The sequence below is a fragment of the Nyctereutes procyonoides genome, unplaced genomic scaffold, assembly GCF_905146905.1.
Source record: "Nyctereutes procyonoides isolate TBG_1078 unplaced genomic scaffold, NYPRO_anot_genome, whole genome shotgun sequence".
NCBI classification, from domain to species: domain Eukaryota; kingdom Metazoa; phylum Chordata; class Mammalia; order Carnivora; family Canidae; genus Nyctereutes; species Nyctereutes procyonoides.
This window is the reverse complement of record NW_026575047.1, coordinates 25271707-25298229: the sequence shown is the minus strand read 5'-3', so window position 1 is coordinate 25298229 and position 26523 is coordinate 25271707. Positions and strand designations below refer to the sequence as shown.

The following is a 26523-nucleotide window of genomic DNA, read 5'->3' as shown; positions in this document are numbered from 1 at the left end:
CGTCGGGCTAAACCATTCGCTTCAGTGGGGGCCCTGCTCAGGGGGTGATGGAAACACGGGAATATGATAGAACATCCGAATGCTACTCGGCTCCTGTCTTCCCACCTCGTTAGAGTGCTACATTTTACTTTTCTTCTTCACAGCCGCCCCTGAGGGAGTGACGCCCGTGTCGCCCTGCTGCGCTCGAACGCCTCCCCCATCCCAGGCCGGCGAATGGGCCGGCTTGCCAGGGCGGCTCGCGTCGGCGCGGGTTGGCGCAGAGGAGGGGGTGCGCGACTGACGTAGCGCGCGGGGGGCGGGGCGGCGCGCGCGGGGGAGGGGAGGGGAGGCGGGCAAGATGGCGCCCGGAGAGTGATTCACTCTAGTTACGTCCAGCGGCCGCTGAGACACCGGGGCGGGGGGTCCTGCCCCCACTGCCGCCCGTCCTCCTCTCCTCCGGCCCCCGGAGAACCCCCCCCTCCTACCCTTCCTCCCTCTACCTCGGGGTGGGGGTGGGGGTGGGGGTGGGGGTGGGGGAGCGGGCCTGGTTCCCGGGACACCATGTCGGACTCGGAGGAGGAGAGCCAGGACCGGCAACTGAAAATCGTCGTGCTGGGGGACGGCACCTCCGGGAAGGTCAGTCCTCCGGCGGGCCCGCCGTCCCCGGGCTGCAGGAACCCCGGCACCCCCCGCCTCCTCCCCGCCGCTCGGCGTCGCCTCATTACCGCCGGGGCCGGGGCCGGGGCCGGGGCCGGGCCGGGCCGGGCGGGCCCGCCTGCCTGGAGGTGGCCTGGGGCCAGGCATCCAGTCGGCGCCGGTGAAGGCTGAGGAGAGCTGTCCAGCTCTCCTTACATTAAAAAAAAAAAAAAGTCACTTCCCACCTCCCCGCCTGGATCGCGAACTCCTACTTGCTCAAGAGTCGGGCCAGCATCGCCCTCCCGGGAGGCTCCCCAGCTCTTCGCCCCCGGGGACTGGCGAGGACCTGCCCAGGCGTCTCACCCCTTTTTACTTTAGTCCAGGTCTCACTTCGCCGCCCCCCCGCCCCCGGTGCCCGGGCCCTCCCCCTCCCCCCTCCCCCCCCCCCCCGCCCCTTTACGGCTTCTCGCACCTCCCCTGCACCTCCCCTGCGCTGGCAGCTCCCAAGGACTTGGCTCCGGAATCCCATTCCCTGGGTGACCGACCCCTGGGGCTCCTTTACCCAGCGGGTCGGGACATTGGAGGGCAAACTCGCTGACCTCCTTGTGCTCCAGCGGTCAGGTGGGTATTGCCAGCGATCGCCGCCAAGGGCGAGGTGTGCAAAAATAACACGTGAAACGTGAAAACCCACGTAAAGCTTTCAGAACGTGGTTGCGCGCTCAGCGAACGCTAGCTGCAGCTGCTGTCTTCAAGGTCCTTGCTCCTGGCATGGCACAGCACCTGTCGGCACAAGCATTCATTCCGCAGATACCTGTCGAGCTCCAGCTAGGGGGCTGGATGCTGCGGGTAGAGCTGCGCTCCTGACAGTGCGGGGGTCCCACTTTAGGGCCTGGGGGTTGGTGCCGATTTGCTGAAAACAGGAGACTGAGTGCCTGGGACTCTCCGACATCCAGGCTGCTCACGTGCTGGGCTGTAGGGTCTTTGACTCTGGGTTGTGGAGCTCCGGAAATGGAATCCTCGTCTCTCGATGCTGGCTCTTTGGGGGAGGGTCCGTGGGACCTCGGAAGGGTCAACGACCGCTCCCGCCACCCACCCCCCCCCCCGGGAGTGAAGCGCCTCTGCCCGGGGTGTCTTCACACCTGTCGCTTCTGTCCCAGGCGCCAACACCGTTTCTGGGAATATTGCTAAAGTCCGCCTCCTTTTCTTCTTCCCTCCCTTTTCCCAGCCAGAGCCCCCAGAAGCGCAGGTTGTTGTGGTGACCGATTTCCGGCGTCACGATTCCCCGTTACCGGTGCAGCCTGGACCTTGGTTTCTGTGGTGACGGCTGCTCCTGGCGTCGGTCTCCCTGGCAGTTGGCCCTTGCAGAGCCGCTCCTGCCGTGGTTTCTGAGACTTGAGTTCCTGGGGCACCTGGGAGAGGTGTCCTTCGGGTGCAAAGTTTGGAGCATTCTGTTATTTCCTTCTTGCCTTCCCGGATGAGATTTTGTCACTGCTTTTTGTTGCTGAGGGAAAGCAGACCTAATATGCTCTGATGACCTTTAAAGGTTTTGGGGAAGCAACTTTTTGAATGGTTCGGTTGTTTTAGATAAATCACCATTGTTCCTGACACTCTTATTCAATAAAAATTTTAAGGTGTATTTGCACAGTATTTTTTATTATTCGATTTTCTTTCGGATACCTTCTGATTTTTTCGTTTCCTAAATCCTTTTACGGTCAACTCATAAATGAGTTTGTTTTCTGCTTAAAATTACCACGACAGTCTATAGCACTGATGACGGTTGTTAAAAGAGACAAAAATTGCCCATTACCCTACATTCTATCATAATTCTTTAAACTTCTGTTAATTTCTTTTTTCTCCCAGTATGTATCAGTTTCATACATGTGTTACTCAGTTGAAGTTTGTTCATCACCTTGTATCTGGGTTTTTTATTTAGCCTGTCCTGTGTTTTCTTCTCTTCGCTAATTTAGTGTGAATGATTGTGGGTTTTCATCTCTCTAAAATTCTGTCTAGTGTAGGACAAGACATGATTTTTTTCCCCCTTCCATACTGTTGAATTAGGACTATCATTCTGCTTAAAAGGGTAAGAGTGATAACTCTCTGTGGGGTTCTGATTTAGTCTTTATCATCTTAACTAATCTCTTTTAAAACTGTAAAGGCGTTTTCTGCCAGGGAATTTCAGATACCAAAGTCAGAAACCTAACCTTTTTTCATTATTTGTGTATCAAGCTTTTTTCTTCGCCATACCCTATTCAGCTCTCAAGTTATTGGCAGCTACCAACAGTCCCATTCTATTTCCTTTACTATCCTTATATGAATTCAGCCTCTTTCATTTCATTCTTTTTTGTATCCTGATTGAACTCGTGGCTATATTTTCTAGCATTAGTTTTTCTTGTCAGTTTTAACTTATGACATTTATGTACATGTTGACTTTCAATACACATTGACGGAAGCAATCGAGTATTGAGATAATCATCATTAATAGTTTCTCCAAGAGAAATTTTGCTCCTCCTCCTAGTAACATGTGTTTCTGTTTCTTTCTGTTTTGATTCATACTTTTGATTTTATTCCATATTTCTTAAGATTTTTTTGAGGCAAAATATTCTTTCTTGGTCTTTTTTTTTTTTTTTTTGTATTAGTAAATGTAGTATGGTAAAAATTGTTAGCAGGAGCTCACCAAGCAAAACAATGTAAAGGATCAGATAAAGATGTTTCAGATATGGTAGATGATTGTTCACCTCACAATTATTTAAGAAGGGTATTTATATAATGACTTGAGAGAAATTATTGAATGTGAAAGAGGCCAGAGAGTCTAGAGTATTGAAGAGGAAGTGCCTCCCACTGATTCAGTTGATTCTCTGTTTAATTTTTATGGTATGTCCAGAAATGGTATAAGAACCCATTTTAATATTCTGTGTTCCCAGGCCCCCTAGTTTTGACAGATTATGCTTTATTCTAATCAAAAATCTTAGTTTTATGTTTGCCTCAAAAGTGTGAGGGTAAGGCTTTCAGAATCTCAAAGCCCTATTTCCAAAAAAAAGAACCTTTGGATTTTTAAAATATTCATTAATATAAAAGTACTGAACTCCGAGAACCTTACTTGAAAGTGAAAAATTACCTTAAATGGCACTATGCTGTTACTTGTACCTTGAGTTTCTCTTTGTCTTGTAGAACTTTATCTACCATCTCTATATTAAACATTTTGAAATATCTGTAATAAATAGTGCCAATTATTTTTCTCTGTAACTCTGAGCCTCTTAACAGAAGATTTTGTACCCTAAGTTAAACAAGCTCAATGGCATAAATAAAGCTAAATGAAACCCAGAAAGTTTTAAAAAAGAATGCTTACCTTTTTTTATTCCAGTCTCTTAGTTTTTATATTATTGTTACATGCTTCAGGAAGCCAAAGAAATTTTCATTTGGGTGTAGTGAGTTTATTTCTAAGTGCTTAGGAGAACATCTTTCTTATGGTGCCCAATAAATATTTGACAATATATCTTAATTATTACAAGTGCTGAATATTTGATAAAAGAATTGGAGTTAGGGTGTACAAATTGTCATCTGTGTGAAAAATATGGCTTTTGTGTCCAAAGGAATTTTAGGTTTTTTGTTTGAAAGAATTGAAATTTGGCCAAGTTTTCTTTTGCATTGCTGTACTTATGTCATAATTAATTATACTAAGCTATTTTGGAAATTTTATTTTAGTTTTCATTATTTTGGGAATTGACATCTAATTTTAACTTTTAAAATAGAAAAGGGCTATTTTCACTTGGGTAGTCTTTCTTAAAGAGCATAAAAGGTTCTCTTGAAGCTGCCTTTCTTCTTTTTGGTGAAGTTTACAAATAGTTTATTTCAAATGTTTAAGAAGCTTTTAAGTTATTATTTCAGTTGTTACCAGAATGATTTTAATTCTTCTTTGATAGGAAACGGTACTCCTGAGTTTTGAATACAACTTTATTAAAAAAAAAGTGTAGATATATGTATGTGTGTTCTGGTTATAGTATTCATTAATCTTTATGGTTGTTGGATGGAAAATACTTTGTTTGCTAATATTAGTCTTAAAAGTACTGACTTTTAAATTTTAAAGATAAATATTATCTCAATCATACTGTAGGATCATTTTCATTTAACATCTTTACTTTAGAGAAAAAATAGACATTTAAAGATACTTTTTTGCAGGGAAAAAAGAAAAATTATATAAATAGGATTTCCCCTTTTAATTAGTACTTCTTATTATTGGCTGAGAGCACAGATATTCAGAATATTTAACCTCAGACATGAAATTTAGAGTTCTTTGAAATTTGTGTTGAACTGATTTATATTGATATATAGGATTCAGATCTTTAGTTGTGTTGTTTTACTTTTCTTGTTGATAAATCTCAAATTCTAATTTCCAGCAAGGAGAAGGAGCTTGACTATCAAGGGATTTAAGGAGATCTAACAGATTAGTCTTTTGTTCCCACTGATAGCTGTTGGCAAGTGAAATTTACCTGGTGGAGTGTTAAGTCTCTCCTCCCTTTGTAACTGATGAGAACTGCTTAAAGTTGTTTGTTGGATTAATGGTAGTGTAACTACTAAGATTACTTAGTAAGGTTTAGTAATGATTTTATGTTTATATTTTTAAAACAGAGTCATTAATTTTGATATTCTGTGCATCAATTTTTTTAGACCTCCTTAGCTACGTGCTTTGCTCAAGAAACTTTTGGGAAACAGTACAAACAAACTATAGGACTGGATTTCTTTTTGAGAAGGATAACACTTCCAGGTAAGAGAGTAAAAACTCTTAACATAGAAAATGGTACATATCTTACAATAACAGAAATGTGTAAAATAAATTTGGGGGCTGCATCTGCATGAAAAAATATATAATTAGCAAATCTATCTTAGATTAGCTTTAATTAGCATCTACCATGAAGACATACTGTCCATGGGTGTGAGAGAAAAGTTTATATATTCCCCTACTTTCCCGCTGTTTTTGACCACTCCACACATTTTTCAAGGATAAACAATAGTTGCTTATAAAATTCTAAGAAGTTTAAAAAAAATCAAAAGCTATACAGTTGTAAACAGATATCATGTAAACTAAATGTGAAAAGACTGGAAAGGATTATTTTTTTAAAATATTATTTTGATTAGCCTCTGCTTCAGTTTTTTGTTCGAGAGAAAGTTGGAACAGAAGTATAATGTAGCTATGGAACTTCTGTGCTCTAATATGTGAATGCTGTTTTATGCAAGGCAGCATGAAATTGCTGGCATTTAATAGACCACTAAAATTTAGGGTCCCTAGGCACTCATAAAAATACAGTTTGAGCATTCAAGATGTTTCAGTTCACCATGCAAAGAAACTATTTAGATGCCAGTTGCAGCACATTTTGTGGGAAATACAGGGAAATAATAACAAAAAGAGAGTGGTTTCTGTTTTAAGTTAGTTTCTGAACAATTGGGGCTTTAAAATGCTCTGTCCATTCATTTGTGATGGTTAAATTATATGTTTAAAGTATTTTATTAAAAGCAGTTTATCTTGATTGACTTTCTAAACCAGTCCATCCCTCTCCTCTCTGAGGAAACACATTTGAATAAAAACGGTTGCAAGTGTAGTGTCAGATTCATATACTGGAGCATGAGTGATATAGTGGGAAGGGGTTTAATAAATTCCAATATTATTGAAATATGTTAACCTCTCAAACACCCCATCTGTCAGAAAATTCTCCATGAAAGTTTTAGAGCAGCTAATGAAAACTCTTGGTAATTGAAAGTATTCTGCTTATCTTACTAGTAATATGCTCTATTATATTTTGTGATTGTCTATATTCAGCTACCAATGAAAAATAAATTGAAAGATACAGTATGAGAAAAGAATTCCAACTTTGTATTACTATGTTATTGTTCAGCAAGAGGCTTAATGAGAAACATATGTATATTTTGTTTCATTAGTATTTCCTTTTAATGTATTCAAAACTGAAAAATCTCATTTTATTTTTATTATTCTCATTTGTTTGGATAGGTTAATGCTACATTCAGAGTATTTATAGAGGTCATTAGAAGAATACATGCACAAAATATATAATGTACATGCTGAAAGCTTATTTATTGCAACAATTGTCTCAGAGATGCTAGTTGTACACAGAGAACCTTAATATATACATTTAGTTATTGACTGTTGTTTTTGTTGCTAATTAGCAAGAGCATCAGCTTTCTGTACCATTAATATTATTTCATTTTTCTGACTTTTTTTAGTTCAAAGGCAACAAGTACCATTCAATCATTAAAACTATTTTAGGACAGATTTTGAACATTTTATGTAGGTGATACATATACTGATTTCTCATCTGTTGCACAATACTACCCATTTTAAAGTTTTGATTACTTTGTAAAAAATATTTGGTATTTTTGAAATCAAAATTTATAGTATAATATTTTAGAGTTAGAAAATACTTGCATTAAAAATGTTAGGAAATTTATATTCTTAACAAATGTCTATTTTAATGAATTCCTGATTAAGTTTTATTTTGATGGGTAAGTTCCAGAAAAAAAAAATTTTTTTAAGGCAATTGGTTTTATGTTACTTAATGGATTCAAAATTGTGTTAGCAATATCAGTAGGAAAAAAAATGTTTTTTTTTTTTAAATTTTATTGATTTATTCATGAGAGACACAGAGAGAGAGAGAGAGAGAGAGAGAGAGAGAGAGGCAGAGACACAGGCAGAGGGAGAAGTAGGCTCCGTGTAGGGAGCCCAACGTGGGACTCGATCCCGGGTCTCCAGGATCACACCCTGGGCTGAAGGTGGTGCTAAACCGCTGAGCCACCTAGGCTGCCTGAAAAAATTGTTTTAATATGACTTGATTTTATATAGTAAGTACATTGAGAAATGAGATAAATAAATTACAAGATGCATAGTATAAACTTTATGTATTTTAACCTTAATTTTAATTCATTGTAAGTGTCAAATTAGGATGATTAATATTTGTATCATTTGCTAAAACATCAGAGGCAGCATTATTGAATTTAAAGTAAAGAGCATACTGGGTGAATCTAATGTTTGTTAAGTATTCTAGTAAGTCTTCTGTCCTTTCAGATTGTTAGAGGTGAATACCTCCTGTCCATCTATTGACATTCTCTTCATGCAAGTTTTCAAGGTCATTACTTTGTAAATATTCATCCATTTTAGTATATTTCATGTTCCGGTATGCTGTATAGTCTGGATGCAACCACTGTGCAGAGTTTACTGCTTAAAATAGTGTATCTGTTAGTCAGAGATTCTGCTGATAGAGCTTCTTAAGAGCCTTAGTCAAAATACTTTCAGGAAGCTTGTGGGTACAGTCCAGTAAACAGCGTTCTACTGTGAAAAGGATTTCTAAGTCTTTAGCACAAGAAGTGGGCAGACTTGTGTTTTTAGTTCCATCTTGACTATGCAGCACTTTAAGTAAGGTTAACCAAGGCACCAAGTGTACTTTTACAAGGTCACTGTTGAATCCTCTTGGTGGCTTTGATTCATACCAAAAGCAACTTACCTGTATTTTGTCACCTCATTTATTTTGTTTTTTTTTTCCCTTGGTTACATGTCATTTCTTACCGAGAAACAGGAATTTTGTAGCATTTTGCATTTGAGATTATATTGTGGACAGTTTCCTAAATGTTCTTTGTTAGTTAGAAATTTATATTAGATGGGTTCTTGATTTTTTAAAAATTTTATAGTATTGATTATTTGAATACTCTTTAATAGGTTATTAGCTATGTCATTTTGAAAATATACATGGAGACTTTTTATATTTATGTTTGGGGAAATTAAAATGAATATTGATTGGAGTTCCATCTTTATGTGATTTTTGTTTCCCAAATAGAGAACCCCTGTTTATTTTTATTTTTATGTGTTAATAAGTCTAAAATTCAAATGTGGAAGTTAAAAATATGTTCCTAGACATATGAAATAGCTATGAAGTTAGTATCATTTGTTGAGGCTATAATGATGGCAAAAGTGCTTTTTTTGGCTAGTTTTGTGGGTTATCAGTAATACATAACTATTTTTATTTCTGAGGCACTAGAATATGTATATTAAAAAAATAAGCCAACAACACCAGTGTTTATTTAGAAAGATATAAATTAAAAAAACCCCTGCAACACATGATATAAATATAAACTTCTCAGATGGGAGGCAACTGAATAAATGATTTAGTCTTGAAGTGATGTAGTCAGGATTTGGAAATATGAATATCATGTTCGTAAAGTTGTAGCTAAGGTGTTCACAATAACTAATTTAGATGGGATCTGTCAGAATTTAAGGGAAGAAAAGCTTTCTAATTTTTGATATGAAGCTAAGGGATAAGATTTATTGGCCTTGAAGAAAATGGGAGTCAGTGCCTTTTATGAAGTGTTGCCTACGGTCTTACTGTAAGAAAGTTATATTGTTAAGCACTGTTTTTTTTTGAAGTAAACAAATGACTGTAAAGAGTGTGCAAGTAAAATGAATAGAGTACTGCCTATTTATCTAGGGGCCTCAGAAGAGATTTAACATACTGCTAGTGACTGCTAGTCCTTTCTCACCTGCTTAATTTGAGACAGTGTCATAGGAGAATGAGATCAGCTTTGAAACGTGAAAAATTTAGATTTTTTCAGTAAGTGGGTTTATCCCAGTTGTGAATAAGTCTTACTTGATCTGTGACATTTTGGTTTTCGTCTTCACAGAGCTTTAAGAACATTTTTGCATTACTCTGTGAGCGTTGAAAGTGTGTGTATGTGGGAATGATGATGGGTGATAAACTTCAGGAACTCTCATTAATGCTAATGGAAGTTCCTCATGTAAATCTCAGCACGTTGGCTGAAGCAGAGACCTATCTCAAAATAATGGAAAGATTGTAATACAAACCCAACACAACTTAGAGTTAAAGGTAAAACTTGCCTGGTTAATCCAGTGTTGTACTTGCTTTTCAGTTAAATGGTGTGACATTCTCTGATTTTAATGTTTGGCATTGGCATAAAAATTCAGGTCTATAATTTTTTTTTATTTTTTTTGAAGCAAACACATTTTTTTTTTAGTGCCTTACATTTTTGTTTTAAGGTTTCTTGATTGCAAATCATTCAGAAAGGTTTCTTTTTTAGTATGGGAGCTTGTTTTGAAGGTGCTAGTTGAGACTTTGTCTACTTGTGGAAAAAATTGCGTTATTTTATTAGGAGAAATACTTTGAAATGTTAAACTAAAAAGTATGTTGGACATGGTCTTTAATTTCTAGGGTTATGCATTTATAAGAGGGAATAGCTTATCTAGTAAATTTATCTAGTAAATATTATAAAAAATAGACACAAGAATTTTAAAGATTGCTTTTTAGTATTTCAAAATGCTTTTGTAATGATTGTGTGGAGATTTGTTCCAGCATTATGAAGGCTTTGAAGCACATGTTATAATTTGTTTCAATGGAAATGCTTTGAACGATTAAAAATGCTTCATAATATTTAGTGATATACTGGGTATGTATCCTATACTTGTTAGGAAGAGGGCTGTCGTATGTGTTTATATTTTATAGGTTAAATTTGAAAACATGTAGTTTTAAAAATTATGTTTTCTATTGCATATCATAAGTGACATTTAAATTTTAGAAGTTCATCAATTTAAGTTGAAACTCTGGGTCCATTTTTGTAGTTTTATTAATCTGTATTAGAACCTATAGAGTTTAGAGTTTATAGTAAAATTCGTTATGTGCTACAGGGTAGGTTAGTATATAAAGTTTATTTTTAATGTATAGTTTTTTACCCACTGTACAAGTGTTTTATCATTCCGTTCTCTGTTTAAGAGAACTTTTTTTAAAGTTTTGAGTAGATTATGAATTAAAGCTTTTTGTTGTTGTTGTTTTGAAGGTGATTATAAATTTGGTTCTATAGAAATGGGGTAAATGCGTAAACCTAAATTCCCTATTATGATTTCTTTTGATATTGTTTCACAATTCCAAATATCTGACCATGCAGAATAAAAGGCAAATTAGCTCCACAGTTTATCATTGTGACTTAGTATTTCCTGAAACTGTATTCATTTCTTATTTTGTTACTTACCTTTTCTGTATTCTTGTTTTTATATTTAAGGAAACTTGAATGTTACTCTTCAAGTTTGGGATATAGGAGGACAGACAATAGGAGGCAAGATGTTGGATAAATATATCTATGGAGCACAGGTACGATATAAATTCTATGATTATTCCAATACTGAAAATACTCCTCTCACAAGCACATATAACTGGGTACACACACACACATACACACACTCTTTATAACTTGATTTTTATCTGATATGTTAGAGAAACTGATTTTATCTTTGTGCTAATCCTTTGGTTTCATCCTCCCCAAATTATAGTTGAAATGATTTGGGTTAGGGAATTGGTGTGACTCTAATAGCTTTCCTATGCTTCCTTATATTGCTAGATATTTTTGTCAGCAGTTCAGTAAATGTAGTGATAGGTGATATTTTATATTTATTAGCTGATTTGGTTATAGAGACTGCTTTCAGAATGTGTAAACTGAATGAAAAATATAGAAGGGGAAATTTCATTTTAAGTTATAAGGACAAAAAGCATATTTATATATTTTTGTGCTATGAATTAGTTTACTAAATATTTATAATTCTTCAGATTTAATATATATCAGTATATTGCATCAGCAAACTATGAATAATTCTATATATGAAGCACATAACAATATTTTTACATGATAATGATGTCTTTTCAGAACAAAATCTATGTAGGCGGAGAAAAACTGCTTAAATAATAATATGACAAAATTCTTTGGCAGCATGAGTTTATATAGACATAATTTATAAGCTGTTAAATTATTATACCAATAGAAAATATGCATGATAGTGATATACTTCAAAAAGTTAATTATTGACCTGCTATTTATTTTTGCTTATTCTTCCACTCTACTGTGTGTCTTTCACACCGTCATGAGGCATTAGAGGGGATAATAGTCATAATCCTTCTTTAGGTCTTTATTGGAGTTAAATGTTTTAAGTGGGAGAGTCTTACCTTGCTTCTGTGAAACTGTGTTGTTTCTGAGGAGTCCAGGAGACAAAGACAGAATGTTAAGCACTGTTCTGTATGAAGTTTAATGCTTTACTTATATGATTGCCTTAATTTTGGATGGAAAATAGATTCTGAGTTATTTTCTACAACATTTAGAGGAGAATAAATGAAGCTCATATGGTTCTAAATCATATGTGAAGGCCCCAGAATTTTCTTTTTTTGCATTATTGACAAATAGATTTGGCTCTTAGGATTACTTTTCCTATGCCATTTCTATGCTGTCCTTTGTCTCCTGGAAAATCTTCCTGCTCATTTAGGATTTTTGCTTGTGACCATAAAATTTGATATTTTATGCATGTTTGTTTTTCTCTTAAAAGATATACCTCAAATTTTTGTGTCTGGCTTTTTCGCTGTTTAATTTTTTCTGTTTTAAACTGATTACATTCAAAGTAGATATTAAGATAAAGAAAAATTGCTGGACAGAGATTTGTGGAAGTCACAGTTCTTTCTTTCACTCACCTATTTGATAAAATAATCTCTTTCCTCTTTGTCCATTAAAGTCTACCTTTAAGGGTTCGTACTGGGTTTAAAAAAAATGGATTAGGTTAGTCAAGCTTCTCATAATATTTGACTCTGAATGTCAAATAAAATAACTTTTTCTTGTTTATAGATTATCTAGAACGAGTTCCTCTTCTAGAACAGGAAGATTTTATGAATCTCAAAGCAAATAGTACTATAAAATTCAATGAACAAATTTTTTTTTTCACTAACAATTGAGGGAATATAATGCCCGTGATTTGGATTCTCTTAATTTTACCTCTACATCATTTAAAAATTTATTATTTGATTTATTTATTATTTGCTTAATATAAAATTGTATATAAAATTAATGTTGATGTGAAATTGACATGATATAAAGTTAACCACTATAAAAGTGTATAATCAGTGGCATTTATTGCACTCACAATGTTAGGTGGCCATTCTTTTAAATCATTTTTTGCAGTATTTTATGCTATTATGTAACTGCTTAAAATCAGCAGACATTATTGGTCAAATTTGTAGAAATTTTTAAAAATTTCATCTTTTTTGAGAGGACCTGAGTTTAGTAAAATGTCTATATTCTCTTCTGATGTCCCTCGTATCCTGTGAGAAAGAGCATGTTATATTCCTTCTTATAACTTGTCTAATATTTCTGTTTTGAAGGTTCATATGACATTTTTTTCTCTTGATGGTGCCTTATATTGTTTATACTTCACAATTTCTGTGGATATAATAAGAGTATATACCCTGTTTTATTGAATAACAACATAAGTACAGTATTTCTGAGTTCATGAACATTTTCATGAAATTCTACCAGGAAACTAGGAATTCTGAGATGATAAAATTAATTATCATAAATTAATGATAATATAATAAATTTTCTCTGCTTTTCAGAGATTCTAAATTAGATTATGGAAAATACATAAAATACATTTACCAACAGTTTATTTTGTAAAATATAGGTAAATTTTTTTATCTAAACCAGAGAAACTCTGATGACAATTTACGACCATAAATTGGAGGGGGGGGGGATGTTACTTTTCAAAAACATTGATTTCAAAAACATTCCAATATTAAACTATACTTAATAGCTTTATATTATATAATCATATAATTATTCCTCAAAGTTGATCGGTACTGCTTCTAGAGTTCTTGTAGATGCTTGTATTATTCATGAGTCCTTTGCATTTTGGTCTATGTGCCACAGGATAGAAATCATTCAGAAATGATTTTTTAAGATTTTATTTATTTATTCATGAGAGACAGAGAGAGAGAGAGAGAGACAGAGAGAGAGAGAGAGAGAGAGGCAGAGGCAGAGACACAGGCAGAGGGAGAAGCAGGCTCCATGCAGGGAGCCTGATGTGGGACTCGATTTCGGGTCTCCAGGATCACGCCCTGGGCTGAAAGAGGAGCTAAACCTCTGAGCCACCCAGGCTGCCCAGAAATGATGTTTTGACAGACTGTTTTGAGGACATCAGTTTAATGTATTATTTAAGATTTTACTTTAGGTTCTCTGTATTGTATATAGGAAGAATTATCATATGCATATCTGGGCTATTAAGCTAGTGAATCTATTTTCCTTAAAGTATTTCTTAACGTTAAGAAGGTTATTGGTGGGTTGGGAATGGACTTAGATTCAAATAGAACTGATTATTGTACCCTGTTCACATTTTCCCCCCAGTAGGATTAAACTTTAGCAGTCATCTATTGAATAGTGTTGGTTGAAACAAAATTGGATTGACACCCAAGAAAGAATTAGTGAGGTATTTTGACAAGAACTAGTTCTAAGAATTGAAGTATTTCCCAGTTAAATTCCCAGATTTTAAATTAACTTAAAATTTTCTAGGAGTCTTCAGAAAGATGTTATAGGCTATTTTTCATAGTGGTTACGAGCAAACACACAGTACATAGTGTTTAGTGCCCTGTAACCTGTGGCTAACAGAGGCTAATAACAAACCTCAGAGAAGGACTGGGTGTTTCATTTTTGTAGCTCTTTCCGTCCTGGAATCTAAGTGGTTTGCAAACACTGCCCTACTGAGTATAAACTCAATGAAGTGTAGTCATTTGTGAGGCAGAACATAACTACTATTGTGTGCCAGTGCCCCACACAGATGAGGCAGCCTGTTAGCTACCAACAAAAGGATTTGGCTGCCTGTATGGCAGCTGCGGAGAGTGCATCTCAAAGCTGGACTCTCTGAGACCCTCTGCTGTCTTTTACTGTGCATTTTTTTAGTTGGATATTTGCCAACTTATAACTGATTATACAGACCTCTCTTGCATTAGTGTTTCTTCCTACAAGTCGTACTTTTTCGGCAAAGTGTATATATGGTAAGGACTATGGTACCATCCATATGATTTAACCTATTTCCACATATTATTAAAAGCTAAAGTAGATTGTCATACAAATCAGGGAGAAAAAAACTACCTGGATTATGGGAACTGGGAACCTTTCATTTTGGGCAAGGTTAAGTAGTTGTCTGTGTACTGTGCCTGTTAAATTTCAGAACTAAATCCGTACAAAAATTTACAGTAGTTAGGTATTGTCCTTTAAGACTTCAGTATTCCTTTGAAGATGCTGTCTATCTGGTTAATGGCTCATCATGTTCGTTAGATATGGTGATAAGTAAAATAGATGAAAACAAAGAACTGTATAAAGAAACTTTATGTAATATTTACTAAAAGTTGAGGTTTATGAAGAGAAGGGGTGGGAATCTTTTAGGAATTGCAAGGGGAAAGGGTGAAGTTAAGGCATAGAAAATATAGGGAATTTTTGTTGAAGAATTTGAAGATATAGAAGGATGTATTAAGCTTGAAATCTGATTTCCAAAAGTCACAGCAAAAAGATTTGGGATGAAGGGAAACAGTTGGAGGGTAAATCGGGAAGAGCAAGCATGGGGCAGCATGGGGAAAAGACACAGGAGAAAGATGAATGGCAGATAGGTGATAAAAGTGCGGTGATAAAAGTGCATTGGGGACATGAGACTGGGAGATGGGTTTCGATGGCCACAAGGTTGCCAAGAAAATTACTTCCAGCCGTTCCTAGTAGATTGCTTCAGTTGTTGCCAAGTTGTTACATTTCTGAGGGTGTTATACTTTCTTGTGGCTGAGAAGATTCTGATAGTTTTCTGGAAGCAGTCAGAGGAGGTCCTGATTGATGGATGTGGTGAGAGATTCAGGGCTTTGAGGGTGCTTGTGTTATAGGCTCCTGAAAAGGTGAGTACTCAGAGGTCTGACTTTGGTATATTGAAGCTGGTGTGTAGAGGCCTTGGCGGGGGTCAATGCCTGCTTGTATGAGTTTTGGTAGTTCGTGTCTTTCAAAGAATTGGTCCCTTTCGTCTATGTGATCAAATTTTTGGCCGTAAGAGTTGTTTATATTACTCCCTTGCTATTCTTTTAATGTTTGTGGAATGGCTCCTCATTAATTTGCATTTTCTGTTCCCTCCTCTCTCTCTCTCCCTCTCTTCTCTCTCTCTCTCTCTCTTTTGGTTAACCTGGCTATGGAGGTTTACTATCTTATGGTGTTGTTGATTTTTTCTATTATTTTCTTCTTTTAAATTTACTTGATCTCTGCTTTAGTTTTTATGAGTTTTTTGATCTGCTTTCATTAAGCTTAAATTGCTTTTCCTCAGTTTTTTCAAGTAAAAACTTAGATTATTGATTTTTTTTTCTTTTCTAGTATATACATTCAATGCTATACATTTTCCTCTACCCACTGTTTTTGCTATATCCCACAAGTTTTGATAGGTTGTGTTTTTATTAAGATATTTTAAAACTTATCTTGAAACTTCTTTTTTTTGATCCATGTGTTATTTAGAAGCATGATGTTTAATTACCAAAGGTTTTGGGTTTTTCTGGCTATCTTTCTGTTATTGATTTCTAGCTTAATTCCTTTGTAGTTTAAGAACATGCTTGGTATTTTTTCTAGTTTTATAAATTTGTTAAAGTATGATTTATGGCCCAGAATGTAGTCTGTTTTGGTGAATGTTTCATGTGAGTTACTTATTATCTGCTTGCTTAATGTATCAGTCAGTGAAAAAACGTGCATTGATGTCTCCAACAGTACTAATGGATCTGTGGATTTACAGTTCTATCAGTTTCAGCATTACATATTTTGATACTCTGTTGTTAGATGTATATTCATAAAGGGTTGTTACGCGTTCTTGGAAAATTGACCCCTTTATCATTATGGTGGGTTTTATACTTAATACCTTTCCTTATTCCGAAGTCTGTTTTGTCTGAAATAAATATGAATAGAATATTCCAGTTTTGTTATCAGTAGTGTTAGCATGGTATTTCCCAATCCCTTTACTTTTAATTGTGTCTTTATATTTAAAGTGAATTTCCTGTGGGCAGTGTATAGTTGAATCTTGAATCTTGTTTTTTCGTATCCTCTGGCATCCTGTCCTTTATTTTATTTTATTTTATTTATTTTATTTTATTTTATTTTTATTTTTATTTTATTTTTTTTGCCCTCTGTCCTTTAATTGGTATATTTAGACCATTCACATTTAAAGTGATTATTGATACAGGATGGTTAATTTCTGTCATACTTGTTTTCTATTTCTTGTGCTAGTCTTTTGTTTTCTTTCTTTTAAAATTTTCATTGTTTTATTTGAGCATTTTAACTCTTAGCCTATTAAACACTTTTTTTTTTTTTTTTAGCAATTGCCTTGGAGTTTCCAAATATATATATTTTTAACTAGGTTAAGTCCACCTTCACATGGCACTGTATTGCTTTGCCTATATAGTTCAGATACTTGATAAAAGCATATTCTTAATCCATCCCCCATCCTTTATGACATGGCTGTCATTCATTTCACTCACCCATATGCTGTAATTATTCAATACATTGTTATTATTATGGCTTTAAAAAGTTGTATTTAAAAAAGTTGTATTTTATATAATCTAATAATAAAAAAATGCTTTTATTTTACCTTTACTTACTCCTTTTCTGATACTCTTCCATTCTTTATATAGAAATCAGTTTCTGACCCATATCATTTCTCTCTCCCTGAGGGCCTCTTTTAATGTTTGTTCAGGGTAGGTTTGCTAGCTATGAAGTCCCTCAGGTTTTGTTTATTTTGAGAAAGTCTATTTCTCTCACTTATGAAGCATAATTTTACATATACAATTCTAGATTGGTCCTTTCCTTTTTCAACATTTTAAATATTTCGCTCCTTTCTTATATAGTTTCTCTGTAATTCTTATCCATGTTCCTCTAGAGATAACGTAGTAGTTCCTCTCATCAACCCTTCTCTCACCCCAGGCTTCTTTTAAGATTTTTCTCTTTATTTTTTTTTTAAGATTTTAATTTATTTATTCATGAGAGACACAGAGAGAGGGAGAGAAGCAGAGACACAGGCAGAGGGAGAAGCAGGCAAGGAGTCCGATATGGGATTCAATCCTGGGACTCCGGGATCACGCCCTGGGCCGAAGGCAGGCAGTAAACTGCTGAGCTACCGAGGGATCCCAGTTTATTTGTTTTAAGAGAGAGCGAGAACATGTGTGAGTGAGAGGCTGTGGGGGAGGGTTGGCAAGCAGAGGGAGAGGAAGAGAGAATCTTAAGCAGGCTCCATGCCGATCTCATGACCCTGAGATCATGATCTGAACCAAAATCAAGAGTTAGACACCTAACCGACTGAGCGACCAAGGTGCCCCTCGTAGTGTTTTGTGTTAGTTTGAATATATGGTGTGCCTACATTAATTTTTTTGGCATTTGTCCTATTTGTTGTCTTCTGAGATTTCTAGATCTGTGGTTTAGTGTCTTTAATTGATTTGTGGAAATTTCTGGGCTATTGTTACTTCAAATATTTAAGTTCCATTCTCTTTTCTCCTTCTGGTAGTACAGTTACATGTATGATATACCATTCAGAATTGTCACATAGTTTTTTTGATGTTCTGTTTTATTCATTCTTTTTCTCTTTGCATTTCAGTTTTGGAAATTTCTGTTACCTTAAAGCTTACAAATTCTTTCCTAGGCTGTGTCTAGTCTACTGATGAGCCCATCAATGGCATTCTTCATTTCTATTGTAGTAGTTTTGATATCTAGCATTTCCTTTTTATTATTCTTAGTGTGTCCATCTCTTTGTGTACATTATCCATCAGTTCTTGTATTTTGTCTACCTTTTCCATTGGAACTTTTTAAGTCATTAAATTTTTATTTCCTTCTGCTGCCAATCACTGTAGTTCCTCTAAAGTCAGAATCATAATCTTCAAAATAGCCCTGAGGACAAATGTATATTTGAAAGACATTTCTTCTTTTCTACTTGACCAGTCCTGGATAGAAGCAGCTAAATCTTGTATCTCTTCAGGAAAACATAGCACTATTACATGCTATGGAGAACTCTAATATTTGGTCACAGAGTTAAGAGCCCTTGGTTTTAGTTCCACAAAGCCCTCTTTGAAATGACCTAGCCATTGGAACCTTTTTGAAAATATTTATCATAGTTGTTTTATAGTCCTGATCTGATCATTCCAAAATCCATATCATATTTGAGTCTGGTTCTAATGCTTTTTCCTTCAAACTGCCTTTTAGTGTGTCTTCTAATTTTTTCTTGAAAGTGAGATATGATGTATAGAGTAATAAGAACTCAGGTAAATAGGCCTTTAGTGTGAGGTTTTATGTTAATTGGCCAGGAGTTGGTCTGAATGTTTGCTGAGGCTCTAGGTGCCAGAGACATCCAGTTCCTCTAATATCCTTGTTTTTTTCTCCCCTTTCTCAAAGAACTCTTCCTTTGAAGTTTGTGTTTTGCAGCTCTTTCAAGTGTAATATACTACTAATACCATTGGTATTATGGTAAAGTATGGAGGCAGGGAAGCATTCTATACTCTTATGATTAAGTCACAGTGTTATAGTGGACCTGTGTTCCTTGGCTGTGACTGTCACAGGTATTTATTAGCTCTTCCCACTTGGGTGAGACAGGATGGCTAGAAGGGCCTGGAGATGGGAACCAGTCCTCTCCCTGTGTGAAATAGGACACCGACTAAGCATTTTTCCTGGACAGTATGCCTTTTTTAATGGATAGTACTCTGGGTGTATTTTAAAATGGTTCATTTCTCCCTCGCCATGTCAGAGCCATGTGAGCAGTCTTTCTTGATGCTTTACCAAGAGGATCTGATGGGATTTCTGCAGGTAACATCCATGAGTTTATCCCCGTAACAGTGTTGCCTTGCAGTTTTTCATTCTCAAAGTGGATCACACGCAGCCTCCAGCAGTTTATCAAAATTGTTATTTAAATGTTGCCACCCTTTACTGGCCATAGTGGCTTCTGCTTCAGGTAAGTTCATTTTGGCTCTGACTCTTTGGATTCACCCAACTCCCATATTTCAGAGTGGTGATTTATTCTGCAAACTCAGCTCTCTGCTTTGTCCAAGAAAAGTCATTGATTTTTAGTTTGTCTAGGTTTTTTCTTACTGTAAGGACAGACGTGATGGCTTCCAGGCTTTTTACAGGTCAGAGTTGAAACGGAAAATTCTAGAACCTTTTTTGTATTTTAATGCCTTTTTGGTTTTCTCATTTTCCCTTTTCAGATTTTGACCTCATTGGTGTAGGTCAGAACCGATGAAAGATTGTCATGTTAGGAGCAAAGATGGAATCATGTTTTTTTTTATGTTAAGGTGTTATTGAGACTGGAGTATGTGAACAGATGTTTGGGTTGGTGGATAGTTAGATTAATGAGAGGCATTTATTCTTCTCCCTTTCTTATGAGTTCTGGAAGATTCATAAGTATTGCTCTCTGAAAAATATAGGACACATTGATCTAGATCAGGAATTGGCAAACTTTTCCTTAGAGAACCAGATAAAAAATATTTTAGGTTTCACAAGCCATACTGTCTCTGTTGTAGCTACTCAGTTCTGCAGTTAGTTGTAGTATAAAAGCAGCCATTGATGATACTTAAACAAATAAGTATGACTATATTTCAATGCAAGTTTATTTATAGATATGGTCTTTGAGCCAAATTTGACCTGGGGCCATAGTTTACTAACTCCTGTAGTATTTAATTAAAAATATTTTATTTATTAGAGGGAGAGAGAGAGCCTGCTAGTGGTGGGGGAGGGGCAGAGGAAGAGAGTGAAGAAGAAGTGGAATCCCTGCTGAGCAGGGGAGTATGATGTGGGGCTCCATCCCAGGACCCTGGGATAGTGACCTGAGTCAAAGGCAGACACTTCATGGACTGAGCCACCCAGGTGCCCTGATTTTTTTTTTTTTTTTTTTTAAGAAGGCTCCATGCCCAGCATGGAATCCAATGTGGGACTTGAACTCATGACCCTGAGATGCAGACCTGAGCTGAGGTCAAGAGTCAGAGGCTTAATCAACAGAGCCACCTGGGTGCCCCAGTAGTATGTAATTTTTATTCTGTAGTTCTGCTCTAGTACTGATAACAAACGGATGGTGACCACATTTTATTTGCATATTCTATCATATTCACATATTGACCCATGCTGAGGTGAAGATTTTCATATATTGATTTAGAAGAGTTACAAAAATCTTAAGGTTTATTATTATTTTTTATTTTTTTATTTTTTTAAAGCTTTTATTTATTTATTCATGAGAGACATACAGAGAGAGGCAGAGACACTGACAGAGGGAAAAGCAGGCTCCATGCGGGGAGCCCGATATGGGACTCCGTCCTGGGACTAGGATCATGACTTGAGCCAAAGGCAGACGTTCAACCACTGAGCCACAGTGGTGTCCCAGTCTTAAGGTTTAAGAGGTATCCTAGGTCAATGGCTCAACCTATGAGTGTAAAAACTATCTCAAAGTTGCCTTGAAAATGTGATTCTTACTCGAATAATAAGAAATTCCCAGCAATTATGTAGCATTTTTTTTTTAAATAAGTCTGTTTTGGGGTGCTCAAGTGGCTCAGTTGGTTAAGCATCTGCCTTTGGCTCAGGTCAGGATCCCAGGGTCTTGGGATTGAGTCCTGCATCAGGCTCCTTACTCATCAGAGTCTTCTACTCCCTCTCCATTCACCTCTCCCCCCACTCAAGCTTTCTCTTGTTCTCTGTCTCTCAAATAAATAAATAAATAAATAAATAAATAAATAAAATATTTAAAAAAGAATAAGTCTATTTTTATACTTCACATAATCGTGTAGACATGGCAAGTATTATAAAGGTGAATGACAGAAGCATTCCCCAAGATCAGCAGGTGGTAGGGCCAAAACTGCAATTCAATAACAATCTGACTTTCAGGGCAAAGCTCTTTTAACACAATATATTGTATCATTCAAGTCAACTGGACATAGAGTCAGTAGGTTGAAGATTAGTTTTCTTCAAAGGCCAGTTCTGGGGCATTTTTCTTTTTTTTCTTTAAGATTTTATGTACGTATATATGAGAGAGAGAGTGCACGTGTGTGCGCATGGATGCGTGTGTGTACAGGAGAGGCAGAGGGGGAGAAAGAGGAAGAGGGAAAGAATTCCAAGCAGATTCCATGGAACACGGAGCCCAACCCGGGGCTTGATCTTATGACCTGAACTGAAACCAGGAGTCAGATGCCCAGCTGACTGAGCTACCCAGGCACCCCTGTGGCATTATTCTTAATAAGAAAAGTGGACTTTTGCTGAGTATTTCAAATAATTCTATGTTGGGCATTATTTCAAAGCATTTGGGAAAATAGAGAGAGGTGTCTGAGTTATCAAAATGAATCAGTCAAGTGATTTTGCATAAAAATTTTAGAATATTTAAACTGGAAGGGATCTTACAGACCATTTACTTTTAATGTTCTAATTTTAGAGGTGAAACAACCTGAGACCCAGGGAAGCTAAGTGACTTGGGAGCCAGGTGTAATTTAATAAAAGAGCATGGTATTAGAAAGTTATAAGAGTAATATGCTATAACTGGCTTGAGAAAGTCAGTCGTTAAGTTTTTGGAAATTTTTGTGACTCAGTTGAATACATTCATGATTAAAAATTATATATAAACTCATAAAATATGCTAGAAACAAAGATACATACACAAATACATCATTTACTAATTATTTTATCATATATTTTTGTTATTTATGTTTTTGAAATTATTTCTGTCTAGTGTATTTGTATGGTGCAGGTGTAATATGGTGGTGTCCTACCCAGCTCTCCTCAGTAAAGTGACCTCAGTAGCTTGAAAATGGCCCTAGTGGAGTATTTACACCATAAAAATAGGTAAATTCTACAAATCATACTCTGAAATTCCGTACCCCTACCACAACCCCTAGCCAGTTGATTAATATTTACCGGCATATCACTGGTATGTGTGTTCTATACTTGTCTGTTTACGTACCTGCCTTGCTGCAAGACAGTGTCTTGAGGTTTGTAATTTATACCCTTAGGACCCAGCACAATGCTTGGCATATAGTTGGCAGACAAATGCTTATAGAACGAATGAGCGGGCTTTATATTCATTCAGCCCTTGATTCATATCTGGCTTCATCACTTGCCTAGCTGTGTGACCTTGGTTATTATAATGTCTGTTTATTAGTATAATGAGAATAAGAATACCACTGTTGCATGATTGCTGTAAGGCCTAATGAAAAGGTCTAAATATATGTCAAGGTACATAGTAGGTACAAAAATGTGGTTAAAATTTTTGATTATAACCTAAGAAGAAGGAGACATAATGCTATTAGGGTCCAGACTTACACTATATGCAGAACTTTGATTAAGTGTTTGACCACAAACTGGATGAGAATCAAGAATGTGGCACTGTTATTTTTTGTGTATGTACATACTTCTCCTTCCCACACAAAATAATGGGATATATTAAAAGGAATATGATATATAAGAGGCAGGAAGCAATCCCTCTGTTATATTTGGCTTGTTCAGGCTCTTATTACAGTATCATGTCCAGTTTTACATTGCTCATTTTAAAGAGGATGTCAAAAAGCTGTATGTAGTGTGTCCTGGGAAGAACCCAACAACTATGATTAAAGGGATAGAAAATAGGTCCTTTGAGGCAAGTTTAAGGAATTGAGTTTGTTTATTCTGGAAAGGAGACGGTAAAGGAGTTACTTAACTATCTTCAAGTACATGAAGGGTTATTATAAAGAGGATACTCTCATGTTGTTCTCCAAATGCACAGAGGACCAAAAGAGGAAATCGACTTATTTCATTTAAAGAAAATTGTGTTAAACATTAAAATTGACTATCAAGGGATGTCATGGAATCTCCATTTTTGAAAATATTTAAAAAGAGCAGCAGCAGATGGTTATTTATTGAAAGGTTTAAATGTTTGACCTCGTGAAAGTTACAGGCAGGATTGTAGACTGTGAAGCTTTTTTACCTCTATGATACAATTTTCTTGAATTTATTTTAACTTACTATGCATATGCCAAGTACCTTACAAAGATTCTGTAACTCTTTTGTGACAGGGAATTCTCTTGGTATATGATATTACAAATTATCAAAGCTTTGAGAATTTGGAAGACTGGTATTCTGTGGTGAAGAAAGTGAGCGAGGAGTCAGAAACTCAGCCGCTGGTTGCGTTGGTGGGCAATAAAAGTAAGTTATTAATGCTTATTTATGGATGGTAACTATCCTATCCATAGACTATCCTATAGTCTTTATTTTTACAAAAATGTTGATGTTTAGAAACAAAAGATTCAGCTTTCCTGGAGTAAGTACATTGCTTGAGGAGACCATATTTAAAGATGTATACAATGTTTTCAGTAACAGTTTTGATGCTTGATCTGTTGTAACTGCTCTGCTGCTTTGGCCAGTTCTTGTTCAGGTAAGTTCTGTTCTTATGGTGTGTGTTTTGGCTTCCTGTGGTCTGAGGAAGCAGCATGGACTGTTAAGAACAGCAGCACAGCTGCAGATTTTATGATACTGCACTGCAGCTTCAGCTCTGCCCTAGAGATTTTGAGAGATAGATTTCATTAGTGATCCTCTGTTTCTAGGAAAGAAAGCAGTGGAATTTTGTGTGTGTTGTTCCTTACTCTCATTTCTCATAAAGTTCTCTTTCTAAATTTTTGGCGTTTGTTGTAAAATATGTTTTTAAGAGAGTATGTTGGGGAGGAGTAGTGATTGGTAAAAATGGTGGGTAAGTAATTTTTGAGATCTGTCTCTTGGGCTATAATATACAGCATATGAAATTATAAGACTGAATTTAGTACAAGACTGTTAGTTGGTTCATAGTCCTGCAACGTAGTTACCTGGAAAAGGAGACGTTAGTAAGGGTTTTTAATATAAAATATTATGATACGACCTAATCTTCTACAACTGTTTGAGGTCAGAAAAAGAGAAAATGAATTTAAATTATACCATGGAGGATTTAGGTCAGGAATAGTTTCCTGACTACAAGCATTGTTAAACCAATACCAAGTATACTACCAAGAGAATTATCTTCTCCAAAGGTCTTTAAAAGTATAGTGCATTTTTTTTTAGTCTGTAATTATTTAGGAAATAGTACTTCCTGAAGGACTAAACCAAAATATCTTCATTATGTGGTTTTGCACACTTAGATGAACATTTAATAAATCCAAGCCTTACTTTAAAACCATTATAAAACAGGTGTGGATACCATTTCTCTGAAGAGTTAAAAATATAAATTTTATAATACTTTTTTTTTAGAAAATAGTATTATATATCATGAAATGGATGACTTGGGTAAGAGATAGAGTTTTTTTTAAGCTTTAGTTGAATTTTGCTCTTCTGTTCATAAATGATTCTAATTTAATGAATCAGATGCTTTTCAATTCATTGAAATTCCCCTTTAGAAATCATAAATTTTTTTTAATTGGAGTTCAATTTGCCAACATCTAGCATAATACCCAGTGCTCAGAAATCATAAGTTTTGATGACCTTAGTTCTATTTCTGAGTGCAACTTTTCATTTTTAGGAGATTGTTTCTTAGTTGCCATGTTACTGAAGCACTGGCTTATGTTATGGTTAAATTTGTGCGTTATTGGCAGTTTCTCATCACCTTTTAGGAAATTGTAGAGCAGGAAAAGGATGGGGGTTGAGAATTGTTTTCATTTCTTTCAAGACATAATCTGACTACCATCTAGAGTAATGGTATAGTGGCACATAATTATATACATTATGTTATGTGTTTATGCTGTCCTGTGAGGCATCTGCCATTGGTCACTGTCAAAGAGAGGCTGTTAGACTAGATGGGCTATTGGACTGTGCTGTGATGCAATTCCTAAGATTTAAAAACAAACATTTATATAAGTTATATGAATTTATGCAAAAAAATTATTATAGTGTTATGTTTGAGATTTAATAGCATAAAAAGTTGAGTTTTTTAGCTTTTGGTTTAGCTCTAGCCCTTTCCTTGTATTTATAATACTCTTTTTCAGAATGAGATCATAGAATAAAGTGTGCAGTTACATACAATTTTACTTTGTAAAATGAAGAGATTATAAGGTGAACATTTTCCTGGATATTATTTATTTCATACTCTGTCACTGGCCTGATTTCATATGGTCATGTAACAAAAGATCTTGGAAATCTGTGTTTCCAAGTTAATGTTATATCAGTGTGGTAGTATGTACTCATCTTCTGTTTTGGGGAACAAAATTATATTAGAAAGCAAAGATTTTACATATGGATTAAAGGCAAAGCAAAGGAAACATGATGGGAAGGCATCTGAAATTGGATTATTATGTTCCTTATTTACAGGGAGTCATCTACCTAACTGTGCTTTTAAAAACTCATCATTGTGTCCTGTTCTTTGCAACTTTCTAAGTTGCAAAATAGAAAGCATATGTTGAAAAGAAATATGTATAGGCTATGAAAATATTGTTGGCAGTAGCCAACTTTCATTTTATTCTATTTTTAAGAAGATTTTATTTATTTTAGAGAGCGAGAGCACCTGTATGTTTGAGTAGGCGGCAGGGAGTAGGGTGGGGGAGGCATAGCATGGAGGCTGGAGCAGAGAGAGAGGAAGAGAGAGAATCCCAAGCCAACTCCATGCTGAGTGAGGAGCCTCATGTGGGGCTTGATCAATCCCACAATCCATGAGATCATGACTTGAGCTGAAATCACCCGTCTGACCTTTAATGACTGAGCCACCCAGGTACTCCAACAGTAGCCAATTTTTAGCCAAGGTTTAGCAGAAGTATAAGATAGAAAATTTCTATACAGGGAGAGAGAGGAAGAGAGACGGGGAAGGAGAGAGGGAGAGAGCGGGAGGGAGAGGAGAGGAAGTATGCATATATGTATGTATGTGTGAATTTGTTTTATAGGAAGAACATAATTAATGTTATAAAATCATTTGTTTTTTATTAAAATATAGTAAATTCACAGAAATTTGGGCTGAGGATTGAAGGTATTCTTAGGTTAAAGATGAATTATGAGTTTATTTTTTATTAAAAATTGTGTTTTATTTTGTTTAAATATAAAGAGTAACTAGAATAGGTTAATGAAGTAGCCAGTAGAGGAAAA

At 36.1% G+C, this 26523-nt stretch overlaps 1 protein-coding gene and 1 non-coding gene across 4 annotated transcripts in view; one reads left to right on the top strand and one right to left on the bottom strand.

Annotated features, from left to right (window-relative positions):
* Nucleotides 1-308: 308 nt before the first annotated feature.
* RAB28 (RAB28, member RAS oncogene family) overlaps nt 309-26523 on the top strand; it is a 103261-nt gene continuing 77046 nt past the window's right edge. For 2 of the 3 annotated variants that reach the window (XM_055326422.1, XM_055326421.1), the window contains exons 1-4: nt 309-615; nt 5281-5377; nt 10684-10772; nt 23505-23634. In XM_055326422.1, coding sequence (XP_055182397.1) covers nt 541-615; nt 5281-5377; nt 10684-10772; nt 23505-23634 — 391 coding nt within the window. In that variant the 5' untranslated portion in view covers nt 309-540. The remainder of the gene's footprint in view (nt 616-5280; nt 5378-10683; nt 10773-23504; nt 23635-26523) is intronic. The other variant, XM_055326420.1, reaches the window with a different exon arrangement.
* Nucleotides 18451-18567, bottom strand: LOC129510654 (small nucleolar RNA SNORA25). Its single transcript, XR_008664632.1, has one exon. It is a non-coding gene; the product is annotated as a small nucleolar RNA SNORA25 (small nucleolar RNA).